The sequence below is a fragment of the Genypterus blacodes genome, unplaced genomic scaffold, assembly GCF_046128005.1.
Source record: "Genypterus blacodes isolate CSIRO-AG114 ecotype Tasmania unplaced genomic scaffold, CSIRO-AGI_Gbla_v1 ptg000032l_1, whole genome shotgun sequence".
NCBI lineage: Eukaryota > Metazoa > Chordata > Actinopteri > Ophidiiformes > Ophidiidae > Genypterus > Genypterus blacodes.
In genome coordinates, this window is record NW_027466845.1 from 2,650,379 (window position 1) to 2,675,579 (window position 25,201).

Consider the following 25,201-nt stretch of genomic DNA (forward strand, 5'->3'; position numbering starts at 1 on the left):
AAATCAGTCATCTGTCTGTCCTACAGGCTTCAAAGGCCCCATTAGCTCCTTAAATGGCCCTGAAATGTCTTAAATTCAGGAAAAAGCAGTAGTGCCCATGATTCTCTGGACAGCAATAAAACACTATAATTATAACAGTACAAATGTGTGGTAATTAAAATGACTTCAGGGTTTAAGGAGCTAAATGTCTCGGCTCGTCCCTCTGTCTCGCCCCGTGTCCTGTTCCTTCCTTTTGTTTTTCTTTCCCCATTTGCTTGCTAATATGTAACTCTTCACCCTCGTCCTGGAGGAGTCAGATAAGCCCGAGCATGGGCTTGTTCATTTCAAGCCTGGAGACATTCCTCTGGTCTACTTCAGGGAGGGGAGGAAGGGGGAGGAGGTGGAGGAGGGGAGGCGGAGAGGGGACGGGGCTGCTGGAGTGGACATCTCCCTGGACACGTCTCTCAGGGGTTCTTTCAGAGGAGCGCCGGGTGAAAATAAAGAGACGGGACGTGACAGGGAGATACCGAACCTGTGCAGGCGCTGTTCAGAGCTGAACAGACGAGGCGCAGACTGTTTAAGGGGAACGTGCGTCCCTCAGAGCTCTTTAACAGGAAGAGCAGATGACTGTGACTCATTAACAGGGAGCTGTCTACATTTTAACACACGATATGAGCGCCTTTCTGTTACATTAGCAGCCGCTTGGTGATACCTCTTTGAGGACTGCCAGCTTTTTTTAGCCCCTTGTTAAAAAGTTGACTTGTGAGGAGCTGCTGGGGGAGAACATGAAGTCAAAGACAGAAATGTTCCAACACTTAAAGAAGTGTAAAGTTTGGCACTGTCACATATTTTTAGTTTGCAGAGATGCGGTCGACGGCACGCCGCCCACGCGCAGCAGCGGCACCGTACCTATTGTTTACAGCTAATTGCATATATGGAAATGATCACAATTTACATGCGGGCGGTATGTAGATGAGGCTGCGTGTCTGCGGGGCCCCACCTAATGCATCTGAGCGCTCAGGACTTGTCAACACAGGCTGTGTTTAAGGAGGGAGCTGCACATCAGCACTTTCATGCCATCCCTACAGGCGACAGGAAGCAGCTTGACGTCTTTGCCCCCACCAACACTGGGACCAACACAGCACTTCTACCTTTCATCTCCCTCTGACTGCTCTTCCCTCCCATTTCTCGACGATACGCGTTCTCATATCCTGCCTATCAGCCTCCACTTATGGAGGAAGCAGGTGGTGGCAGTGGTGAGAGGGAGCTTGATCCACACATACACACACACATGCACACACACACATGTACACACAATCCCCAGCAGGATTCATCAGCACCTTTTATGAGATGAGAGCCCTGCTTCTCTCAAGACACACTTCCACACAGTGTTCACAGGGAGCGTATATGAAATGAAAACCTTCTCCGGAGAGTTTCCTCCAAACTGTGTTACATTTTCAATTCCTCCATGTATTTCCCCCTGCGCGCTGAAATGCTGATGGTGTCAAAATGAAAGGAGCCGGTGTTTTCCCTGCATACATCACAGCGCCGTAATCAAAAAAATTACAAAAAAAAAGGGCAGCAGCTTGAAATCAAAGACAAAGCAGTTATCAATTAAACTGTGGTTGATGCCCGGAATCTTGATGGAGCATTTGAGTGGTGCCAGCTTCAGTGATTATAGGATCAGGCAGCTGGCCCCGAGACAGACAGACAGAGACAGACAGACAGACAGACAGAGAGAGAGGGAGAGGGAGGATGTGTACATGCATGATTGTACACAGAGGCGGTCCATCCTGCTGAAATCGGAGCTCAGCAGCAGAAAGCGGCGACATTACAGGCTCATTTTGCCAGTTTGCCCGTGGCTTATCGTGCAGCAGGGCTGAGAGCTCCGGCCCACTGCAGGGACTCAGGGGCCAGAAACACATTATCCTCAGTGATTTTGCAAAATTGAACAAGTTCTGCCACTGTGAAGAGAAATGTCCCTGCAGCTGGCACGGGCCGCTCTCAGGGCTCTCACATGACACAGAATCATCGAGTCAGCTGGCGTCTTATGAACGGAACCAGAAACCTGGACACAAAGTGTTGGAATGCTCCCTTTTTAATTCTGCTTTCAAAAGGCGTATAAGATTTGGGTTACATTCTGCTGAACATTCCCATAAACTGCAAACCCTTTTCATGCCAGGACTGTAAACCCAGCTTGTTCATGTATGTTTTCTTCGACTCCCAGACTAGGAGCTCAGTTTCTTCCACAAAATGGGGATTTTCTCCAAACGCAGCGCTTGAACAGCCCCTGTTATGCTAGAATGATATCCTAAGGCAGGTATGACGACACATATCATCAGCCGCAGAACAAGCCCGGGCCTGGGGTTTTCCATACAGTTGGGAATTTGCCACGGCTCTGTGTTAACCTTGAGTTTGCACACTGACTTTGGCTTTGGCATATTCAGAGAAAGGAAAGAGTTGAGCCTTGAGTTTCCCAAAAGGGAAAATGAGGGCACGGGTGTAAGAGGATCTTACAAGGTTCCAGACGATGTCACCCAAATTCTGTATGATGTACAAATATTACTGCAGTCATAAAGTAGAAGGGTATTCATAGAACACACGCCTCTGCCAAGGATGAACATGCTGTCCTCAGGAGGCAGAAACGACTATAAAACACAGAATATTTTTTGGGATCTATCTCTGTTTCCATTAAAGATAGGTCAGATCCATCCTGCATACTGCTGAGTCAGTGCTGTCTCGGCTACATATTAGGTTGTATTTGTTACAATTCCATGAATGCACCGTCCAAGCATATACTTTAGTCTGCCAGGTCTGGACTCGATTCCTCCCCCTGATATTTTTATCAGATGAATCATTTATTTATATTTCTGTGAGATTGATGTATATTACTTTTGAAGAAATTGACACAAATATTGAAAGAGATCGCTTCTACAAAAACAAAAAATCAGGCTTCCAAACCAGGATCCAAATACTAAGTTGTGTTGAAATGTTTTCTAACTTATCAAGCAAAGAAATACATAAATATATCAACAATCCAGCAGACTAATAGAAGTGAAAGCGTCCTTGGCGAAGGAAGCAAAATCCACTACATTTGGATTTAAGCAGAGGAAACGCACGACGAAATGAATAATTCACAACAGAACGACACAAGTTTCCTTTACTTCCTTTGTAAAATGAGCAGATCGTTCAGTAACAAACGCTTTGTCTCCATTCCGAAGAAGAGTTTCAGTGCCTGAACGTTACAACCCCTCAGCAAATATCACCTTCTCCTTCTTTGACGACCCACTGCAGCACTCTCCACATATGCTTTTATTGTAGCCATCTGTACACATCTGTCATCTGAACACAAAGATACACACACGCACATTAAAAGAATATAAACTTGCCAACCCGCTGAGTTATGTTCAATAAGAGACGAGCGTATAATAAACACAGAACATAACTGCAGTGCAGGCTGGTGAGAAAAACACAACCTAAAGTTGCTCTTTGAGGAGGCGGCCAGCCACGCAAATCAATCACCATCTGAGACGATTAGCCTTAATCCGCTTTGTAACTCACTTCTTCATCCCCAAAGTGAAGCAGCTGTTACTGAGCAATAGCTCTGTAATCAACCCGCAGATGTTTTATCGCAAATCTCTTCCGAGGCGATAAAATAACTACCTAAAGGTTTATAAGCTGCAGCACAGATGGGCTGTGAGGGGGAATGCAACACCCTAAAAGTGTGTTTGAGACGCCGCAGCAGGGCCCGGCTCTGTAATTTTGAAGGTTACAGACTTCCATGTACGTGTGAATCATACCTGGGATATACTGTCGCTCCCTGGAGCAGACGCTTAAACTCCATTAAAGCTCAAACACAAAGGAAAAGTGCAGCATCATCACCTGGCCTCTGATAAGGAAATTACACCGTGCACCAAGACCTGGGCTCCTACATGTGGGTGCATGTTCTCCCTTACCGCTGCACGCTATGGGGAGGAAGATAATCCCCCCCCCTCCCCCCCCCCCTCCTCACCTAACCTGGGATTACAGAGGAGGGGAGAGGAGGTGAGGGGGGGCGACGGCGTAAAGAAAGCACTCGGCTTCACAAGCGATTACACCCGGATGACACGGGGAGATGAAGATGGCGGCCGATAAGTGCAGGTTCAGATGGTTCACAGAGTTTATGAGGAGGAGGCTTTCACACTGACCGCAGCTTATCTTGTAACACCGAGCAGCAATAACAAACAAAAAGAGAGAGAGAGAGAGAGAGAGAGAGAGAGAGAGAGAGAGAGGAGAGACAAAGCCACAATACATGTTCTGTGCTTCCCACTACAAACCTGAATTATTAATGTATATACACCCAATTATGAATGAGTTAGACCTTAAACAGGAGCACATGTTTTAAGGGAACAATGGCCGGTCTTCCCTCATCGTATCTGTGGAGCCTGGAATGAAAAACAAAGACAGCGGCCGTGCGTCTGTCAGTAAGGAACATCCCCTGATGCTGACTGACTGGAAGCTTTAAGGGGGGGGGGGGGGGGGGGGGGCGAGGAGGCAGACGGGGGAATCAGCTCCGCAAACAACTGCCTGGGAATGCCAGGGGGGCCTTAGTGTGTGTGTGTCGGTGTGTGTTCAGGTAAGCTCAACTTGAATGCCAGAGTTGAGCAGCGAAACACAACAATTAACAGATTTAAAATTGACATAAACACCAGACAGCAGTCCTCCCTCCTAACAAGGCCGTTTCATTTCTGAGTAATTAAAGAGGCGTCTGATCCATACGTCTGCTTGTGATATTCCTCCTCACAGTCAACACACACACACATACACACACACACCCCACAAATCAATGTGTAATCCTGCAGCTCGGCGATTATTCATTCAGAACTGAGGAGGTTGACGGATCGCGAGAGACGCAAAAAATAAAGGCGGCGGGAACACAATCCCTGTCGTCTTTGTCAAAAAGCTACCAAGGCAATTTGGAGAGAAAGAGGAGAAAGTGCCACTCTGAGGTTTAATCTGCCATAATGGGTTTGAGAGGAGCGGTGTTTGAGTGTTTTTGGGATGTGGCCTAATTGCCGTGTTGTTACTTGCCGGGAATAAATGCGTCTGGTGTCTTTCTGTCGCTGATTTAATCGAGCAAAACAGCAACGTTAACTCTCCTTCAAGTCTTAATGACAGAAATCATCATTTATCCAGTTAACCTCAATAGATTCTCTTGCACTGTCTCTTTAAGGGCTTCTCCCAATAAAGGCCGGTCTGTTCTGACACGGTGGACGCTGGCCAAATGCTCCCCGAGCTGTGTACTTTGTGCGAATGTCCAATTGTGTTACATGTCGATGTCATCTTGTTACTGAAATAAAGGACTCGTCAAAAACGAAGCTTCCAGGGCCGTTTGATTTCAAAAGACATCAAACTCCTCGTTTAGCAGTGTTGACGACGTGCAGAGCAGCTAGATTACACACAAAAAAGGGGGAAAGAAAAACAATACATGCAGTCTGCTAACATTCATCTCTGTGATTGTACTTTCTTTGTATATCATCAAAAACAGAATAATCCGGACTGTTTTGCTTGTTTCGTCTGACATTCACACCGTTCTTTGCCAACGGACGCGAAAAGTTCAGCTCCAAAACAGATTTGTGCTCCGTGGGTGAGCAGTGTTTACAGTTAAAATCACACAAGCAGCAGACGAGTCGCTGCCAAGAATCCAGCCGATGGCAGCCGAGTGTAAGAGAGCCGAGCTGTGCCAACGTCCCCGGGCCATCCGTCTACCAGAGACCTCACCGGCACCGCAGCAACAAGGCTGTGCCTGGGCTCAGACGTCAGAGCAACCATAAGTATTTGGACGCAGTCTGAAGAATGGCTGAGCATTTTCCCATTCATTCCCGATCCGCTCGGACAGAAGAAGCTGCCAAGAATAAATGAGTGCGCTGCCTGGTAATGAGTGCAGCCTGTAAGTACCTTTAGTTAGCAGCGACTACGGAGCCAGAGGAAGAAATCCTTTCACAATCAGAGCTGCAGGGCTGCGATCCCACTGCACTGCCCCCCCCACCCCTCCCCCCCCTCCCCCTCACCTTGAAGCAGCCCGAGTGATGAAATATGAGGGAGTGCTGGCAGTGTGTTCAAACACAAAGACCACAAGCTCCTCTTACACCTACGAGAAGAACATATGGGCAAAGGTTTCATATGATAGTAGGAGACAGGATGTGCATGAATGTACTCAGAAACTCTGCAAAGGTTCATCACAGCGATCCAGACAAACTCCACGATTCATCAAGCCCAGCAGCTGCAACATGAAAAGTCACTTTTCATCCGGGAAAAAAAAAAGAAACTGACAAATGCAGTTGGTAAATATCCCAAATGAATGTTTTTCACTGCCGAACGTGACAAAGTGCAGCTGTGCTCCAGTGTGAGGCACGCAGCTCCGCCCCAACACGGCTGTTCACAGAGCACGAGACTCCTTTTCTGGGGATTTAGAGCGGCAACACGCTAAAATATAAGTAAATGTTCAGTGAGTATCTGTTCAATATGCGCGGGGCGGTTTGCTAATGGACGGGTCGTCCCAACGAGGCTCCAGGTGTCACTGCAGAGCACAGGCGCCGTGTCAGAGGCGGAGGACTGAAACCATTCCAGCTTTTTTTACGGCCTCATAATTAAGATTGAAGACGAGCGAAGAAAGAAACGTGCGTGTTTTCGTTTTAATATTCCTATCAGGTCTGAGATTGACGGAAATGACTGGGGAGGAGGAAGGCAAAGCTTAATTGTCAGTTCAGGATGATAAACCCAAATGTGTGAGATATAAATATGTCATCAAGCATTATCCAGGTTAGAGAGAGAGGGGGGGAGGGAGAGAGAAGGGGGGACGAAGAGGAAGAGAGACGCTCGCCGAGATCCATGACAAATAACCCAAGAGAGGCGACAACAAACGGACTCACTCATCTCTGAACGTCACTCATCTACACATGAACTCCTCCACAGTTTGCAGCAGCTCAGGTCGAAGCAGCGATATCGCATCTTCACCATAACCAGATAACCCTCCTCGTCACTCTGCGCCCATATTAAATCTTATGACTGTTATTTGTCTGTTATTCCTCCACTGAAGCGACAGATTAGTCCCGAGTGGGGAGGTGAGAGAATGTGTGGAGGCTTTTCCCCCCTGCTAAGGTGCTTGTGGGAACAGAGGGCCTCCTGTTAGAGAGGCTCCTTTGTGCTCCGCCGTGGCCGCTGAAGGGGAGCAGAAAGGACACGCGGTCAGACACACTGTTCCTGCTAATCGCCAACACCGGCGCGATCGCCTCGGCCCATTGAGCGAGCGTGGGGCTTGATTACAGATCTGCTGTGGAAGTGAAAGTCCTCGCTAATTGTTCCGCTGCAACAAGAGGCCCTCGCATGGGAGAACAACGGGCGATTAGAGGCACTCAGGCCTGAGCCGTGTAGGACTAACGTGTATTATCTCACGTTGGGATAAAAAGTTAACGATTACTGCCGCTCTGACATTCAAATGTTGTTTTTTTTGCCCGAACGTTTGAGTAAATTGGAGAGAAGGCGAGCGTGACGAAAAAGACTCGTTAACTCTGGAGGAGTCGTTCTGTCGCTTCTCTTCCTCTACACGCCAATTTTCTCCCTCATCTGTGCAGGAAAAGGAGAAACCGAGCGACTGTCCCATCTGCGCTCACATTGTGTTTAATCATTTTGCACTCTTACACAAATCCTTCTTCATCCCCCCGTGGAGGAAGACGAGTTTGCCGTCGACACGTGAAGCAATTCAATACTTCACCTTTAAAGAGCAACGAGTAGACGGGCACGAGTTTCTTCCTTCCCGCCTATTTCTCGCTTCTTTATAGCCTCCGCCTCTCGTATCACCGCCGTTATTAAATATTGATCAAAATATGGATTGCGTAATGTTGTGAGCACAGCACAGCACTGACATCATTGCATATTAAACACAGCAACACAACTCACCGTTGTCTTCTATAGAGAAATAAAACATGTCGTTCGTTGCGTCGTCGCCGTCCCTCAGAATGTAGCAAATCTTCATGTCGTCAATTTCAGCTGAGAAGGCAAACACACACACACACACACACACATACATATATAAAAAAAATCCATAATATACAATGACACGTTTGGCAATTTGCTCAATTTAGTGGTGACAGTCCATTTATCAGCTGCTGCTCTTGAGTGGAGCGTTCAGGAGCGAGCTGGGCCTGTGTAATAAACTGTGTACTCTCGCTCGGTGTCGGGGGAATCTGTGAAAGGAGAAACTGCCCGGTAACAAGGACTGTATATCTATTAGGCTCCTGAATGACACGGAGCATAAAGGCGAGGTTGACTCTGCTGTTTGCCGCCCTGATTCTTTACGGCCCCTGGATTTGAGACGTTTACAGCCCCGTCGCCGTCGTCAATATTTGATGCCTAAACATTTTCCTCCAAAGCGACAGAGACGTCGGCACAATTTTCCAAACCTCAGGAGGGCGGCGTCGTTATTTACCTCCGGAGAGAAACAAGTCAAAGAAATAAAAGCTGGAGACACGTGGACTCTGACGAGACGAGACGGGTTCTTGTTTATTTGGGCTTAGCAGGCCGGCACGAGTCAGACCACCCTGTCTGTCTGTCTCTCTCTCTCTCCCTCTCTCTCTCTCTCTCTCTCTCTCTCTCTCTCTCTCTCTCTCTCCCCCGTCTGACATGTTTGCATGTTCTTATCATCCATCATCGTGTCTGTAATCCCCTTGTCTCTGTGTGAGGAAATGCTATTCTGGTATGCACCAAAGTGAAAATAGTGCGTGAGACAGCGTCGCCACGGTCAGCCTGAGGCACTGGCATACTTCTTCTCTGTAAATAGGCGAGTCTCCTGAGTGAAGATATAAAGCTTTGTGTTTGCACTCCGCATTTACACACCTCAGACGACGGCCGTGCGTTAAAGAGACGATACATTTGCGTGTTTAAGTGTAATCTCACAGGGTTAGAAAGTGGCTCAGGAGGTAGGTGGTTCTTACCTTGAGTGAAGGTGGTGATGGTGGCGTTTCCTCGGCCCAGGTTGATCAGGTAACCGTGCTCGGGCATGACAGTAATCCTAAACGTCACAGAATGTCGCAAGCTGTCCCTGTCCTCCGCTTTCAGGGTCTTGCTGGTAATCACGAACCCCAGGTGACCTGAATCCAACACCCGCAGCGTCGGCGCGCCCTTGTTCACGATGATCTGCGGCACCCCATTGTCCACCGAGAGGACGGCGATCTTCATCACTTGGGGCTTCCGAGTCTCAAACACGGTGTCGGGGAAGACGTAGAAGTCCGTGTGGGTGCCGTCGGTGACGGTGAAGGAGAAGCTGTCCTCTGGGCTCTCCGTGCCGTCGTGCTTGTAGCTGATCATGTTCTCGTTCAGGTCCTGCTTGGTGAAGGAGGTGACCGGCCGGGTGTTGTTGTGCAGCAGGCGGCCGTGCACTGGGATCTGAGTGATGGTGAACTTCAACAGCCGGTCTGCCGTGTCCCTGTCCTCCACCGTCAGTTCAAACGGCGTGATGAGTTTGTTCTCCCCCTCCGTCACCACCAGGCCGTGTATGGTCACCACCGGCTTCTTATTGTCCACGTCGGTGATGGAGATGCGGAAGGTGCGGAATATGGGGTTGTAGCCATCGGTCACCTCAAACTCGAAGCTGTCCATCTTCACCTCGTCGTCTGACGTGTGGATGTAGTAGATCTTGTTTCCCGCCAGCTGCAGCTGCGTGAAGGAGGAGATGGGCATCCCAGGCATGTCCGTGAACTCCAGGTGACCCCTCATCGGAGCTCTGGTGATTGTAAACACCAAGTATTCGTCGGGGCTGTTGAGGTCACTGGTGCTGAGCAGGTCTGTGGTCAGCGTCACCCTGCCGCCCTCTTTCAGAGACACGCCTTTACTCACCACGTCAGGGAAAACCATGTCAATGCCCCCCACCGTCACGTAGAAGTACCTGTCGATCAAAGGGTTGATGCCGTCCGTCACGTCGAACTTGATGAGGTCGCGAATTCCCTCCTGACCGTTGTGGATGTACACTATGAGACCCTGGTCCAACTGGTTCTGTGTGAAGTTCATCCCCACTGTGATGTTGTGCGACCCACACTGTAGAAACCCCTGACTGGGTCCGTAGCGGACGATGTAAGTCAGCGTGCTGTCCTCAGAGTCCAGATCGGTGGCTTTCAAAATGTTACTGTCGATGACTTTCACCTCTCCGATCTCAATCTCCAAGCCGTCGTTGATGGCCATCCTGGGGGTTTCATCATCCACGGGGATAATCATCACTATGACCGTTTTCTCCACGCTGAACTTCCCGTCTGTGAGAGCGATATCGAAGCTGTCCTCTGTGGTCTCTGAGTCGTCGTGCTCGTACACGATGCTGGACGCCTCCCTGATCTGCTCCAGTGTGAAGTTACTGACCGGGACGGTGCCGGTTGTGAGCTGATTGAGGATGAATCCGTGCTTCGGGGGTCGCGTGATGATAAAGGTCAGCTCATCGGAGGGCACGTCTGCATCCACGCCGTTCAAAATGGGCGTGTCGATGACGATGTTCATGCCTTCCATCACCACAAACTCCCTCATGAACATCTCGGGCTTCTCGTCGTTGGAGGGGACGATGGAGACGGGGAAGAAGTGCCTCTCGGAGAAGTTGATGCCGTCGGAACATCTGAATGTAAACCTGTCCTCCACCGGCTCCACTCCTCTGTGAATGCTCTGCACGTAATACATGTGATGCTGCCGGATGTCCTTGATGGTGAAAGCGCTCACAGCCGTCCCCGCCCTGGATTTCTCCGACCCGGGGGCCGGGGAGATGTTCTCCACGTAGCCTGAGGTGGGCTGGACAATGATGGTGCAGAGGAGGTCGTCGTTGGGCGTGTCCACGTCGTCGGCGCTTATGTGAAAGATCTCAATTGCGTTTTTCTCTCCTTCCACAACAACAAACTGCGGCCCGACAAAGACCTCCGGCGCCTGGCTGTCCAAGGGGAGGAGAGTGATGTGAACTCTGACCCCTGTGACCTTATTTCCTCCAACTGTCCACTCGTCTGACATGTCCGTCAAAGTGAGATTGAAGAAGTCCTCCTTGGTGGTCATGCCTATCTCGCCGCTCGTGTGTGCGTAGACCACCAGCCCGTTGATGATGTCAGCCTGTGTGAACGTGCCTGAGGGGACGCCGCGCACCAGGATCTCCCCCAACACGGGCGGATCCTCCACAATGAAGGTCAAGCGGAGGTCATCCGTGTCCTCATCCCTTCCCTGAATTACATTACTTGTTATTTCCGTTGCTCCGTTCTCCAGTACATCTATATAAGAGCCAATGGTGCCCGCCGGGAGACTGATGGTCGGGGTCTCGTCATCAATGGGCTTCACACTAATCTTGATTGTAATGGGGACGATGTGAACGCCATCGCTGACGTCTATCTGTATCGAATCGACTGTTGACTCGTCTCCATTGTGGATGTAGGAAATTCTTCCATTTTCAATGTCCTCCAGCTTGAACGTGTGGCCTTTTGTCATGTCAGTGAACGTAAACTGCATGTTTCCGTGAAGAGGGGGCTGAGTGACGGTGAAGGAGATCTGTCTGCTGTCAGTGTCTGTGTCTGTGGTGAACAGCTCGGCAGTGGTGATAACGTGCGTGCCGCGTTCCAACACGGTAAATCCAGAATTTGTTATCTGAGGTGGTTTATTGTCCACCGGCTGCAGGAATATGGTGAAAGCTCCTTCCACGTGATTCCCAGAAATGTCTTCCACAGTGTAACGGAACTGCAGCACATGAGTGGTGATCCCCAGCTCCAGGTCCGGGGGTCTGTAGGCGATTTTATGGTGGTTAATTTGTGCCTGAGTGAAAGTTGTGACTACAATGTCGGGCCTTTCCGTTAACACCAGAGCTCCCAGAACCACCGGGCTGTTCTCATCCGTGTCCGTCGGCGGCTGAACGACGGTGTATTTGAGATCTCGATCCTCCGAGTCCAGGTCGGTGTAACGGAGGAATTTCTTACGGAAGTGTGTGAGCTGATACTCGTGCACGGTGATCTGCAGGCTGGTTTCGGGGTAAAGCTCGGGCGCGAGGTCGTCCACGGGGAGAATCTTGATCACAAACGAGCTCTCGCCGGATCGGTTGGGAGGGTCGTTGTCGTCCTGAACCCGGAACACAAACTGATCCATGACGGTGCTGGTGCTGTGAGGCCCTGTGTGCTTGTAAAACAGTTTACCTTCTGTAATATCCTGCTGCAGCCATTCTGTGACCGCTTTCTCATACATTTCATCCTCCGTATTAAACTTCCAGGTTGATGGATCCTCTGGGGCTTCAGACTGACGCAGCAGCACTTGTCCAATAGTGGAAAACGGTGATTCGATGGTGAATCTAATTGTAGAATCCTCTGAGTCAATGTCTGCCGCGCTGAGCATGAGAGAGGAGATTGGCATCATTTGGTTTTTGTATAAAATCAAGCCGGTGTTGGCGTTGATTATCGGAGGCTCGTCATCAGTTGGCACAACAGTGATGGGAAACAGAAACTCCACTTCGTTTCTGCCATCTGTCATCCTGAAGATAATATTATCGCTGTACGTGTCGCTGCCGTCGTGCTGATAAATGACCACGCCGGCGTCCAGGTCGGCCGGGGTGAAGAACTTCCTCTCTGAGCCCAGAACGGTCAGCTGCCCTCGCTTTAACCCGTCAATCACGCTGATACTGACTTTGTCTAAATCGTCTTCGTCGCTGATTTCCAGGTTGTGGGCGCTGGACAGAGGCCTGGACTGGCCCTCGTAGAGCAACTGACCGGTGTTCCTTGTCACCACGGGGGCCAGCGTGTTCATGGGCTTCACAACGATCATGAAAGCAAACGGGTCGGACACAGCCCCCTCTGTGTCCACCACCTCAAACTCAATCTGGAAAATGCGCTCTGTGTCTGAATCCACAGCGGGGGGTTTGTAGGCAATTTTCAAGTCGTTGAGATCTCCTTGATAAAAGGAGGTTATTGGTAAATTCCTATCATCCGTGCTCACTATGTAGCCCTCCTCAAAGGAGAGGGGGGACGTGATGTTGAAGATTAATTCATCAGGATTAGACTCACTGTCCTCTGCAGCCAGCATGTCAGTGGTGATGGCTGTCATCACAAACTGGTCCACCTCCATCATCATCATGGCCACGAAGCTCGGTTTGGGCGCCGTGTTCTCCTCGCCCTCCCTGATCCTCACCAAAATCTGGAAAAACTCCTGCTTGAGCAAATTCCCCTCCTTGTCGTGTAATTCCACGAGCATCGGGATGTAATCTCTGTTCGGCGACTTGAAAGCAAAAGTGTGCTGATAGCGGATGTTCATCTCAACGAATTCATCACAGTCCACCATTGATCCCAGTCTGGCCTCTTCCACAAGTTTTCCATACCTGGGAAGCGCGTTCCCGCTGGACAGGGAGGCGATCTTGCACTGATGCGCGCTCCTGTCGAAGGTGAATTCTAACACGCGTCTGTCGATGGCGTTGCTGGTGCCGAGGAGCCTCTCAACGGTCAGCGGCATGTTTTTGGTCAACACTTCCAACTGAGTGAAAACGACCTCCACCTCCATCATGAACGGGATGATGATGGTGTCCGTCTGCGTGTCGTACCTGAGTTGTAACCGCACTCTGTCCCTCGGCGGACTCCTGGAGCCGAAGTGCGAGTACTTGACGTCGTTGGGGCCGAATTCGCACGGAAACTTTTTCGGGGACAAATGTCCGGGCCGCTGGGACAGCGGGTCGTTGTCCAGGACGGTTATGCTGCACCTGTCCCCGGGCTGAACTTGAATCACCAGATCGTTGACGGGATCGATGGACACCGACCTCCCGAAAGGAACGCGTATCCCGTTATTGGCGACGAGTATCGCGTCCTCCGCCAGCTCGGACCTGAGCGCGTAAGACAAACCGTAACTGTCAAAAACCTGCGCGACCGCATCACCTGTCAGCATTACCGCAACCAGGAGGAGGAGGAGAGCCGCGCCGGTCCCGCGGACATGCGTGGGGATAATCCGAGCCATTTGGAGAGGAGACGCCTGGAACTTTACGCGTAAACACCCCGGATAGACTGAAGTGCGAGTTAAAGTTGCAGGAATAGAACATCCGAGTTGGAGGATTTCACGCACCTATCCGCGCCGAGGTGCACCATTCTCTCCCGGCAGCTGTACACTGATAACCCAAACTTCATACTCCAGCGAAGCCCCGGAGTAAGCGGAGGTGTCCGCCCTCCTCTCCGGCGATTGGCGGACGGCTCCTCTGGAATGCGCTCGTCGGGGTTTTAAATGGCCGTGATTTGTGTCATTCTGAGGAGGCAAAACGATACCGCGTGGGTTGGACTTCAGCGAGGTTGGATAAGGTGGAGAGAAAAATGAATGAATATCAGTGCGCAGAGCATAAATCACTGCTTGTAATGTGAGCAGATCTCACCATGCAGCGCTGCGTGGATGAGACTAAGACCTGAGCTCAGCCGATTAAACTGTTAAATGCTGTAATATTCAAATGTAAATATCCATATTGGTTCTATCGGCAGTGATTTCTCCCTCAGACTGTAACGGCAAGAGCGAGGAATTGAACTACACAAGCTAAAGCAGATCACCGGTATGATACTTATATGTGCAGAAATGCTTTGTCGCCCTCTAGTGGCGAGCCGGTGACACACACGCACACATTTACACACATTCCAAAGTATAGATGGCGTTTGAATTATTCACATTTTCATCTGACATGCCTTTAATTAAACTTTATGTCGAGCAGTTGCTGGATTACATTTCTGCTCCCACAAGTTTATAAATCCTGCATGTGTGAAGGCCGGAATCCAACCGCCACTGCAATACCATTCAGTCAAAACTGAAGAATAACAAGCTACTTCCCTAAACCCCCCCTACACACACACACACACACACACACACACACACTCCCCATGTGTTGGAGCCATAAGTCCTGTGTTTGGGGCTCATGCAGTGACATTGTCTTGTCTGTTTCCTGCTCTCCTGCTCTCTCATCACACAGGTCCTCCGGCTGTCAGAGGCTTCCCCTGCCCCTGAGTTCTCCTCTGACTCCTGACAAGCCCGGTCATGATCCGTCTCCTCGTCCCAGTGTTGATGAAGAGGACACCCACACAGTGCTGCACCAAAATGGCTCACTTCTTCTCAAAGTACGACACAAAGCGCTCAGACCTCAGACCAGGCTGTGTTTGGAAAAGAGAGAAATCGAATTTGCAATCAGTCCGTTGGGTAGAATGCAAAGATCGCAATTTTCAGTTAATCGACAATAATCTCAGATGGTTCTAGCAGTAATTGATAGATCGATAGGCTTTATTGATCTTGTCAATTTCATTGAAGCTAATCTTATCCCATATTTGATGTGCAGTGCAACACAAACGGCTCATTTGCTTTTCACTACAGCATAGCCTTTGTTTAAACAGATGTATACACACACACACACACACACACACACACACACACACCAGTGCTTCCTTGCCAATCTGTGCCATCCCCAGAGCTTTAAACTCAATGGAGGAATCTGACTATAGCTGCAGTCTGCCTCCTCTGATCCCCTTTAGATGATTTTCATTCCATCCACAAACCCCTGGGCACAACTACTCTCTCCGCCGTACCTATAGTTGTGTGCATTAATGACATACAAAACATCTCACAACTGGCATGTGTTGAAATTGGTACACAGTATAGCTGCCATAACAAACCGTGTAGTTGAGTTGCACTGGACACTGTTGACAGAGTCCAATTATAAATGTGGGCAAGCAAACTGCAAGGCAAAAGCCCCCAGGCCCTGACAGCTCCTACTTACAAGGGAAAATGAAAAAGGAGATGAATAGAACTTTCTGACAGCAGTGATGGCAGAGAGGGAATTGAATGATACCGGAACCTTCAGGCTTATTTTGGAAAGCAAAGGGAGGTTTGATGATATTCTGTCATGTCACATTCATATCAAATTTATTGTAAATGACCAAAGCTGTTTTGAAAATAGAACTGGCGCTCTGTTAAAGAAATGGAAGATCACAACCGTACTTGGCGTGTGCAGGTGATTTATTGTCGGGGCACAGACACACACACACACACACCAGGGGTCTGCAGAGAAATATTGGAGCTGTGTTCACTTATACGCGACGTGTTGTGCAGTAGAATAACTGGCACTTTAACTTACGGTGCACCAGGCGACTCTGCAGTGAAGCCAAACAATAAGAATCCCTGGAAATGCTCCCATAGTTTAGATGAAAGTTAAATTATTATTCTATTTTTATAATTAAAGCTGTGTGTGTCTTTGTGTTTCTATTCTAAGTGGGTGTCTGTAACCTTTTGGCCTCAATTTCAGCAGCTCGCATACAGGCAAGACATTTTCCCTTCTTCTTCTTCTTCGTGGGTGTGTGCTTTGCGATGACCGCGCTGACAGCTAAATATACCTCCGCTGACACTTTAAAGATACAGAATGCCTCCAAACAACGATAAAAGATGTTTACTTTAGATGTATTTAGAATCTGAAACTACCCCCTGGTTTCCCCTGTGGTTTAAAAAGCGAACTAACTTGCAATTTCCTTTGGGCTGAATGCTTCATCCTGTCATCGGTCTGAGTACTGACAGGCCAAACACTGGAAGGCTCTGCATTCCCCCGCTCTCAGTGACACCATTGTTATTGTAGCATGTAAGTGTGTTAACAGAGATATACATCATGTAAGGTGCCTGGAGCTCTGAGAAGGTGACATCATCTAGTCAACCTGAAACAGGGATAATGAGCTGCTGGAGGAAGGAGCATCTGTGAGTCCATACCTGCAGCTAAGGCAAACTCTGTTATTGCTTTTTTATGCCTTATTTTATCAAGAAGAAGCTCCGACTGAAGTGTGGGTTAAGATATGAAAGCTGCATTATTTACATTGCTCGATCAGTTATGATTACCTTCCTCTATGATCTAAAGCGTCTCTAAATCCGTCTTGTTATGGGTCCCACATGTCTCCTTTGTTGTTGCCCTGTTGTTTGTCCCGGTGTTGCTAAAGTGACTCCATTCCTCAGACTTATCGGTGCTATTTCCGTAAGTGTTTAGCCCCCGGGGGACAATGCGAGCGTGGCCTCCATGATCTCATTAGGGCTATTTTAGCTCATTAGGTCTCTGTCAGAGTCGATTCTTTGATGGCTGAATGTCGAATGTTTGCAGCAGCCACTCTGATCCCCCCGCTCCCCCCCGCCCCCCATGTATACAACCGAAATTCTCTAACCTATAGAATCGCAGCGCACAGCCAACAGGCAGCTGAATCTATCTTCCTAGCTTATGTTCCTCTTGGGATTGTATAGAAGTAAAAAGGCAGCAGAACCAGTCAAGTTTAATCATATTCTTTATTTGTGCTCCCAAATCCCCTCGGTGTGTATGGAACCATGTAGTAGGAATATAACTTATGGCCGGAGCAACCATACTGCACACAAAAGAAATCAACTCCAATTTATTTAGAGTGTTCTCTTAACAAATAGGTTTGCGGCAAAGTACTTATGCCAAAAAAAAACAAGGACACAAAAATAGATAAAAACCAAGGATACTCAAAATGAGACAGAACGGGTATTTAGAATGGGGACACATATTCTTGTGTGTGTGTGTGTGTGTGTGTGTGTGTGTGTGTGTGTGTGTGTGTGTGTGTGTGTGTGTGTGTGTGTTCAGTGCAGAGAAGAATCTGCCATCAGACAGAGGAACAGCGGCTCCACATGGATTGATTTGCTCTCTGGCCCCATCATGCTGACCTCCATTAAAAGCGTCATCTCAGACTTTAGTGGTTTATGTTACGATTTCAGGAGATAAACTGAAACCAAATGAGCGGCGAAGTGTGCGGCTGATTGACTCAATGATCGTGATCGTGTCCTTCGATTTGATTATAAAGCTTGGTTTAAATACGACAAACACGAATGAAAAAGAGGTCTCATGCTGATTTTCTTAATGAATTTCCACTAGTAAGTCCAGCTTTGAATAATAATGTGAAGCAACACTGGACGCATCCTTATCTATTGTTCAGTGTGATCAGTAAGATGATGAAGAGGAGGTAGTGGTGTTGAAACAGTCATTATGTAATAGTTGCAGTTATGGCGTGAAGACAAATAGCAGCAGAAATCCTTGAATTCTGTCTTGTACACTTTCACATTTCTCACATGAAAAGCACAACTCTCTCACCAAACTCAAGATGTGAGATTATTTTCTTCCCTTTGCTCCACCGTGCACCTCAGGTTCCTTGTGTATTCCTTGCGTAGCTCTAAGAGAGGCTGGAGGTGTTAATGGCTACATTTGCTGGCAGAGACGTGATGGCTGACGTTTGACAAAGCATTTATAAAACTGCTGAAAGCTCAATAGAAATGTAATTTTTCTTTGGCTGTATTCCTTTGAAATGTCGTCTTTCAGTCACTGGGGTTTCCTGCTCCAGGCACAAAATCATTCCGTGCTGGTAAAGGATTACAGCTTGTGTCTGGGCGAGCAAATGAATTTGTTTTGGTGCACCTCTGTAAGGATATTCTAAGTGCAACGGTATTGACGTAACCTTAGAAAATCATCTCATGAGTTGGAATACAGATTTATTAATATGCTTTATTAATGTAACCAATAGCTTTTAGAAGTACAGAGGCCCTCATGTGTTATTGCAGCAGGGCAGCATCATTACAGTCCAACTGCCTCGGCTTAGAAAAGCAGAGAGCAGAAATCAAACCATCCATGCGGAATTCAAAACTGTGCTTTTAACCTCAGAGAGGAAGCTTTAATATGTTATTAAAAACTCAGTATGTCGGGCTGCCCGCGGAGGCGTGGTCACCTTCAGGTCAAAGGTCACATCATTTAATAGGATTGCTGCCAGGTACCCAACCGGGCTCCTTTCCCCTGATGAGTTTTAAAGCCCAGAGGCACTTAGCTGGGATTGGCCACCCCACAGGCAGAACTAATCTACGCTGAGCAGAACACACAGAGAAGAGAGAGGTCGCTCGCAGGAAGTGGCTCGCTGGAAGCCGTGGCGTGACTCCGCATGCCGTCACATCATCAGCGGAAAGAATCTGATTACGAGATTTCAGCAGATTAAAACAAAAGTGCAAAGTGTGCCTCTTATGACCTTTGATGTTAATTGGAAATTAATTCAGTTTCAGTGAATCAAAAGTTCATGTCTGCACTTCCAGCAACTTTGAGCCAAAAGCTTCTCAAACTGTGATCCTCTCCCCTCTGTAGGTACACTAGACTAGATTAACTATCTGACAGAATCAAAACAGTTGAAATCTATGGAAACTTAAAGAAGTTTATTCTCAGTTTATTAAGTTAAGACTTAAGAACACTCTGGTGCATGATGAAGATGCTCATGAAAACACTGCCCTACTGTGTTTGGCTCTTAGCGGCTCAATAAGATCAATAAGCGCTTTAAAACCCAGTTAGGGTTGTAGGATTTGATTGACGATGAGCTGCGCGGTGTGACAGCACCTCCACAGGTCGCCTGGTGTTCCAATATTCTGGAGAATGTCTGAAATATTTCTGCGTCCCCCTGCTAAGCTGTAATTGACTTAATCTTTCCATTAGCCCCAAGTCACTAAAGTCAGCTGTCCTTCATTAGAGCTAACTGCTGGAACAATGTTCCTTTCTATGCTTCATGTTAGATTTATGGTTCAACGGTGATCGAGAGGTGATTTTTAACCTCTTAATCCCAAAAACGACTCACTCTCACACACACACACACACACACACACACACACACACACACACACACACACACACATATACATACACACAAACATACACACGCGCACACACACTTCAGGCCCCGCTGATGCGCCTAATAAGCAACAGCACGCATTCACATAAACTCCTTGCTCCTTTTTGTCAGGTGCTGAGGTGTCGCTGATCTTCCTGAGTTTAGTAAATTCCCCTGCAGACAGACACAAACAGAACCTATAACCTCACGTCAGCAGCCCTGCACAGGTACAAACACACATACACACACACACACACACACACACACACACATAGATAATCCCTGCTGACTCCTCATCCTGCAGGTGTTTGCAAAATGTTAAATTCCTTCTTAACTTAATATTTATTCTGAAACATGTTGTGCTTGATTTGCATTTTGAAAAGCAACTGAAGCTTTTCACAAAAATCATGCCACTCAAACGTGCACATTTTGCCTAGAATTCTCCTTCAAATCTAATGTTTTTGACTATCATGAACGCTATAGTTCACAATCACAGCCAGGAGGTGGCAATATCTCATTGTACATCTTCTGTATCGACAAATTAGACAGTGCAGCTTCATAAACTCACACTTGAATGAATCATTTGATATAACAAACCAACCAAACTTTAAACATGTAATGAATGATAGGTGGAGTAGCGTGTGTGTGTTTACTGTTGTGCTACAGACTGATTAATCTGAGGCAAAGGTGAATTAGAAGCTATTCAAAAATACTGAAATTACAATGAAAGCCTTAATACAATAGGAAATATTAAATATCTTGAATTATGTTGTATTTTCAGCTGCACAGCAAAAAGACAGAATAGCAGGTTAATATTATACACGTTTAAATTATTGCTCAGAATCACTCACAGTGATTAATTGCTGGTTGGCAGGCAGAGCAGCTCTGTAAAATGATGTGGAATAAACAGTGTAGAGTGGTTTGTGTTTGGCTCCTCTGCTCTGCTGGGCTGTTTGTTTGTGTGTGTGTGTGTGTGTGGCGTCACTACGAATAGGACCGACTCGGCCGTAATGACTTTAGACGTTCTGCTGCCAGCTGGACCGCTGCATCAGAGCTCATGTTTAGAGCAGAGCTCGAGACCTGGCCTGTACATGCTCCATCTCATTTGCACAGAGCTGGACTGCAAACGAGTGTGTGTGTGTGTGTGTGTGTGTGTGTGTGTGTGTGTGTGTGTGTGTACGCCCACGTGCTCAGCATTCACTCACTGCTGTCTGTGGAGTGCAGACACACAGGAGCTTTCGGAACATCGTTTTGGAAATCACCATTAATCTCACTATAACATCTTTGTAGCAGTTCTGCTGCAGCAACTTTTCACTTCAGAGGAATATCGACAAAGCCTGGGAAAAAAAGTTGTGGGACTGTTGTGATTTATTTGAAGCATCAGATTGTTTGAAACTGCAGGTACTTTTGACTGTAATGCAAAAACTCATTAGTAAAAAACACAAACAAACAAAAACAGTTGTTTTGGCTCTGAGGATACAATTACCGTACCGTATACTGCACCGTGCTGTACGTTACTATGGAAACTGTCAGGTGGTGCACATTTTTTTGTGCGTTTATGTTTTAGTGTAAGGGTGCTGCAGTTATCATTATTTAATACGACCAGATTAAAGGCATAAACTCTCAGCGCTGGCACACAGAAGTGAGAGTCACTGCACACGAGCAGGAAGTGGGTCAGAGGATTCTGGCACCAGCAAACATCAGCACCAAACATTTGGCCCAGATTTTCTAACACTGAACATAAACCCATGTAGGGTGATTATAATACTCCTGGTGGTTTAGTAGCTATGACAGTTGGAGCGCCGCAGCTTGAATCAGACTCTATAAGGGAGGAACCTGCAGGTGGTGAGCTGAAGCTTCTGCTCTCTCTTTCTATTTACCAAATCATAAATCTTGAGCTGATGTTTCTGACAGACCGCTGTGATGAAGACGTCATCTGTAGTCTTTCAAACCTCTTTGAAGAGGATGAAAGAGAAAGCAATCGTTCCTGCTTTGTGCCCTCTAGTGGCAAATAAGTGTATGCAACATAACTTGTTTCAATTGCAAAAAGGCCAGAAATCACAACCGCTTCATTGCTCATAATCAACACAATCAAAACTGGTAAAGTAAGAAAGAGCAGACTGAGATTTATTTCAATAGTCAATATTTAAATCAAGTCTAACCTGCAGTCCTTTAACAATATCCAACAAATCTTGTGCCATAACACCAATTTAAATGTACTTCCTGCGTATAAACGTTTAACGTGTAACGGCAGCGGGGACGTCACTGCACCTGCATCACTGTAATGTCAAAGAAAGTAAAGCTTTCACAGGCCCATTCAGCGATGACAGGCGGCTCAACGGTCACAGCTTTCATCTGACACTTACAAAATAACGTGAGAAAAACCTCTCAAGGCTGTCTGCGCTCTCTGCTAAAGCCACAGTCAGGGATTGTAACTTGTAAAGCTCGACTTGCTCTGTGGAACATCGTGTTCAAAAACCAATACATACTTTTAGTAGTACTTTTATCTCTGCTACTTCTGATTGTTTCATGCAGCACGGAGGACCAGGAATAAGAAATAACCAGCCAGCGTGGCGTTTAACAAAATCTGTCCGCTCTGTTCAAACATCACACCGCCCGCAGCAAATCGTTGTCACACCAAGGCCTTCCTCATCTCAGCTGGTAGCCATGCGGAAGATTCTCCACTGAGCGCTCAGAAGCACAGAATAAAAATGTAGAAATGATAAAGATTTGCTCATATTTAAACATCAGATGTGATGCACCAGGGCTTTGGTTCTCCTGACAATTTAACGCTGCTGAACTCGGCAAATTCTTATTTATTTTAATCTCCAGTGTGTTTCAAAATTGCCTGCCAAAGTGAACTGAATCAGAGCAAAATAACAGAAAGGGTTTATTCATTATTAATGTCTTGAATTTTCAGTTGTGGTGCAACAGTAATGCCACCCTTCCTTCCTTCCTTCCTTCCTTCCTTCCTTCCTTCCTTCCATCCATCCATCCGTCTATCTATCTATCTATCTATCTATCTATCTATCTATCTATCTATCTATCTATCTATCTATCTATCTATCTATCTATCTATCTATCTATCTATCTATCTACCTACCTATCTATCTACCTACCTATCAATCTATCTATCTATCTATCTATCTATCTATCTATCTATCTATCTATCTATCTATCTATCTATCTATCTATCTATCTATCTATCTATCTGTCTGTCTGTCTGTCTGTCTGTCTGTCTGTCTGTCTGTCTGTCTGTCTGTCTGTCTATCTATCTATCTATCTATCTATCTATCTATCTATCTATCTATCATCTATCTATCCAGACTGCCTTACAGATGTCTTATGAACGAGGCAGTGTGACAATAGCAACAGTGGCGACAACAATGCTGACCACAAGTACAGTGAGTGTCATGTTCTGTTCGGAAAATTCTGTTCCAAGAGAGAAACATTATTTGTACACACACAAACACTCAGGCACCAAAGACACAGGCAGTGACACAAACACACATGCTAATGATAATGACTTGGAAGAATGGAATGGAGGAGATACTGTGTGTGAACTGGTGATTCATGCTGTGTGATGCACTTACTCATTAGTCCTCACAACAGTGCTCTGAAGCAACAAACATTTCCTCAAAGCTGTTCAGTATTCATTCTCCTTTTAGTTCAGTTTGAACCAGTCACTTACTGTATCTGCTGTGTCTGTGTCGTTTGTGAGCTTGTTGCAGCTTGTGTGCAGCCAATGATCAGTTTTGTATCAGGAGAATAAAAGAGAGATCGGCTGCAGTTCTATAGCCTGTAGTGCCTTGCTGAAGGGCAGTGGCAGGTCCTACAACACACACCGAAAAACCAGAATATCCAGAGATCCATCATGTTTCATCGTGATCAGTTCACAACTCAGTGGGTTAGGAAACAAAAGGCCTTTCAAATGGGAACATTCCAAGTAGAACCTATGGCCACAATACCAAATTATAAATATGATCTGGGTTATAATTAGCTATAAATCTATCTCTGTGCCTGTAAAAACTGATTTGCTAGACACACACACACACACACACACACACACACACACACACACACACACACACACACACACACACACACACACATGAATGCAACGTGTGCTGGCTGTGCTGTGATACAAAGAGACATGTTGGAAAGAGGTTTCTTAGCAACTGTACATGCTCTCACTAAACAGGTAAAGAGTGATGTAAACATCTTGGCTAAAACCGTTAGAGGACCTGAGATATAAAGTATGTGGGGGCGTTCGTTTCTTGGGAAAACTCAGGATTTGCAAGGCTACAAAGTAGAAGAGAGAAAGAGAGAGGAGTGCCATCATTCTGTTCGTGAAGCGATCCAGTTCAGTGCTTCGTCTGTGACAAATACTCAAGGGCAACATTTGCACGTGTGTGTTCCTACCATGATAGTCAATGTTGCAGTGCTGCTCTATGTCCTCGGCAGCTACTAAAAGATGGTGAGGTCATCATCTTTGTGGTTTCCATCTAACAGCACACGATAATGATAACAACATTTTGTTTATTTCCAGAGGATCTACAGGAGCCCATGCAGCAGTATGAGTCCACACTGACACGCCCTCCCAGCTTCAGGTCACCACTTGTTTATCACTGCTTTAAAGAACTTTTGATTGATTTTCTCATAAAAGAAAGATATTGAGGCTTTTGTTTGTGCCGTCTGACTTTATAAAAATGTAATGAATCTGAGTGATGCATTTCCCTTATGTGCCACAGTTGCACAACACAGAGGAACCTGAAAGAGTTACGGTGAGAATCCATTTAGACTTTAGTGTAGTCCCACCATATGTTCTCCTTTCTTCTGATTCATGTTTCTGCTCTATTCTTCTGCAAGACATTCCACCATATGTTTCAGCTCATTGATTATTCAAAAGAACGCAAGAACCTGTTGTTTGTTAACAGAAAGAGAGCTTAGAAATGAATAATGTCTATATATTTATGTATATATAAAATGTATTCCTTTATTTAGTTTTGTATAATTCTTATAATAAGAATTTGAGAATTATTCTACCAATTTATGTCTCAATCTTTTCTCTATTATTTCTTTTCCAAAAACAAAAATCCACACGGAAATAAAATGCCCTCGGTGAGCTTTGGGGGCGCTGTGCATTATTATCCATGTCATGCTGTGTATAAATTGAAGGAGCTGGATTAAAGTTCAACAATGGGCCATGCAGTTTACAGAGAACTTTTTTGTTTGGTATCATCCCCAAACGTGGGGCTTGGGACTTGTTAAATTAGAATTAATAAAGCAACCAGAATTGATACCGTCCCCTAAATAATTTACCTAAAAGTAATAGAATAAAAAGATAATAATTATAACAATGTGTTTTGTTTTACATCGCAGTGTTTTTTCTTTTTCTTTTTGTCAATTAATAAGGTTAAAAGTCCTGACTTACAAGTTGCCTTTTTTTTTTTAATATAAACTACTTTTTAAAATGTAATTATCACTATGTAAACCGGAACTTGTCTTGGGCGCGAGCTCTTGTAACATGTGGAGCTCTGATGACGGCGGACGCGATC

The 25,201-nt window shown here is 46.6% G+C and overlaps 1 protein-coding gene across 1 annotated transcript in view; it reads right to left on the minus strand.

The window, feature by feature from the left end:
* The window catches only part of frem2b (FRAS1 related extracellular matrix 2b), a 51,209-nt gene extending 37,128 nt beyond the window's left edge, over window positions 1-14,081 (minus strand). The window contains exons 1-2 of the mRNA XM_076145900.1: window positions 8,952-14,081; window positions 7,918-8,007 (exon numbers count right to left, since the gene is read on the minus strand). Of these exons, the coding sequence (XP_076002015.1) occupies window positions 7,918-8,007; window positions 8,952-13,953 (5,092 nt within the window). The 5' untranslated portion in view covers window positions 13,954-14,081. The remainder of the gene's footprint in view (window positions 1-7,917; window positions 8,008-8,951) is intronic.
* Window positions 14,082-25,201: the final 11,120 nt, after the last annotated feature.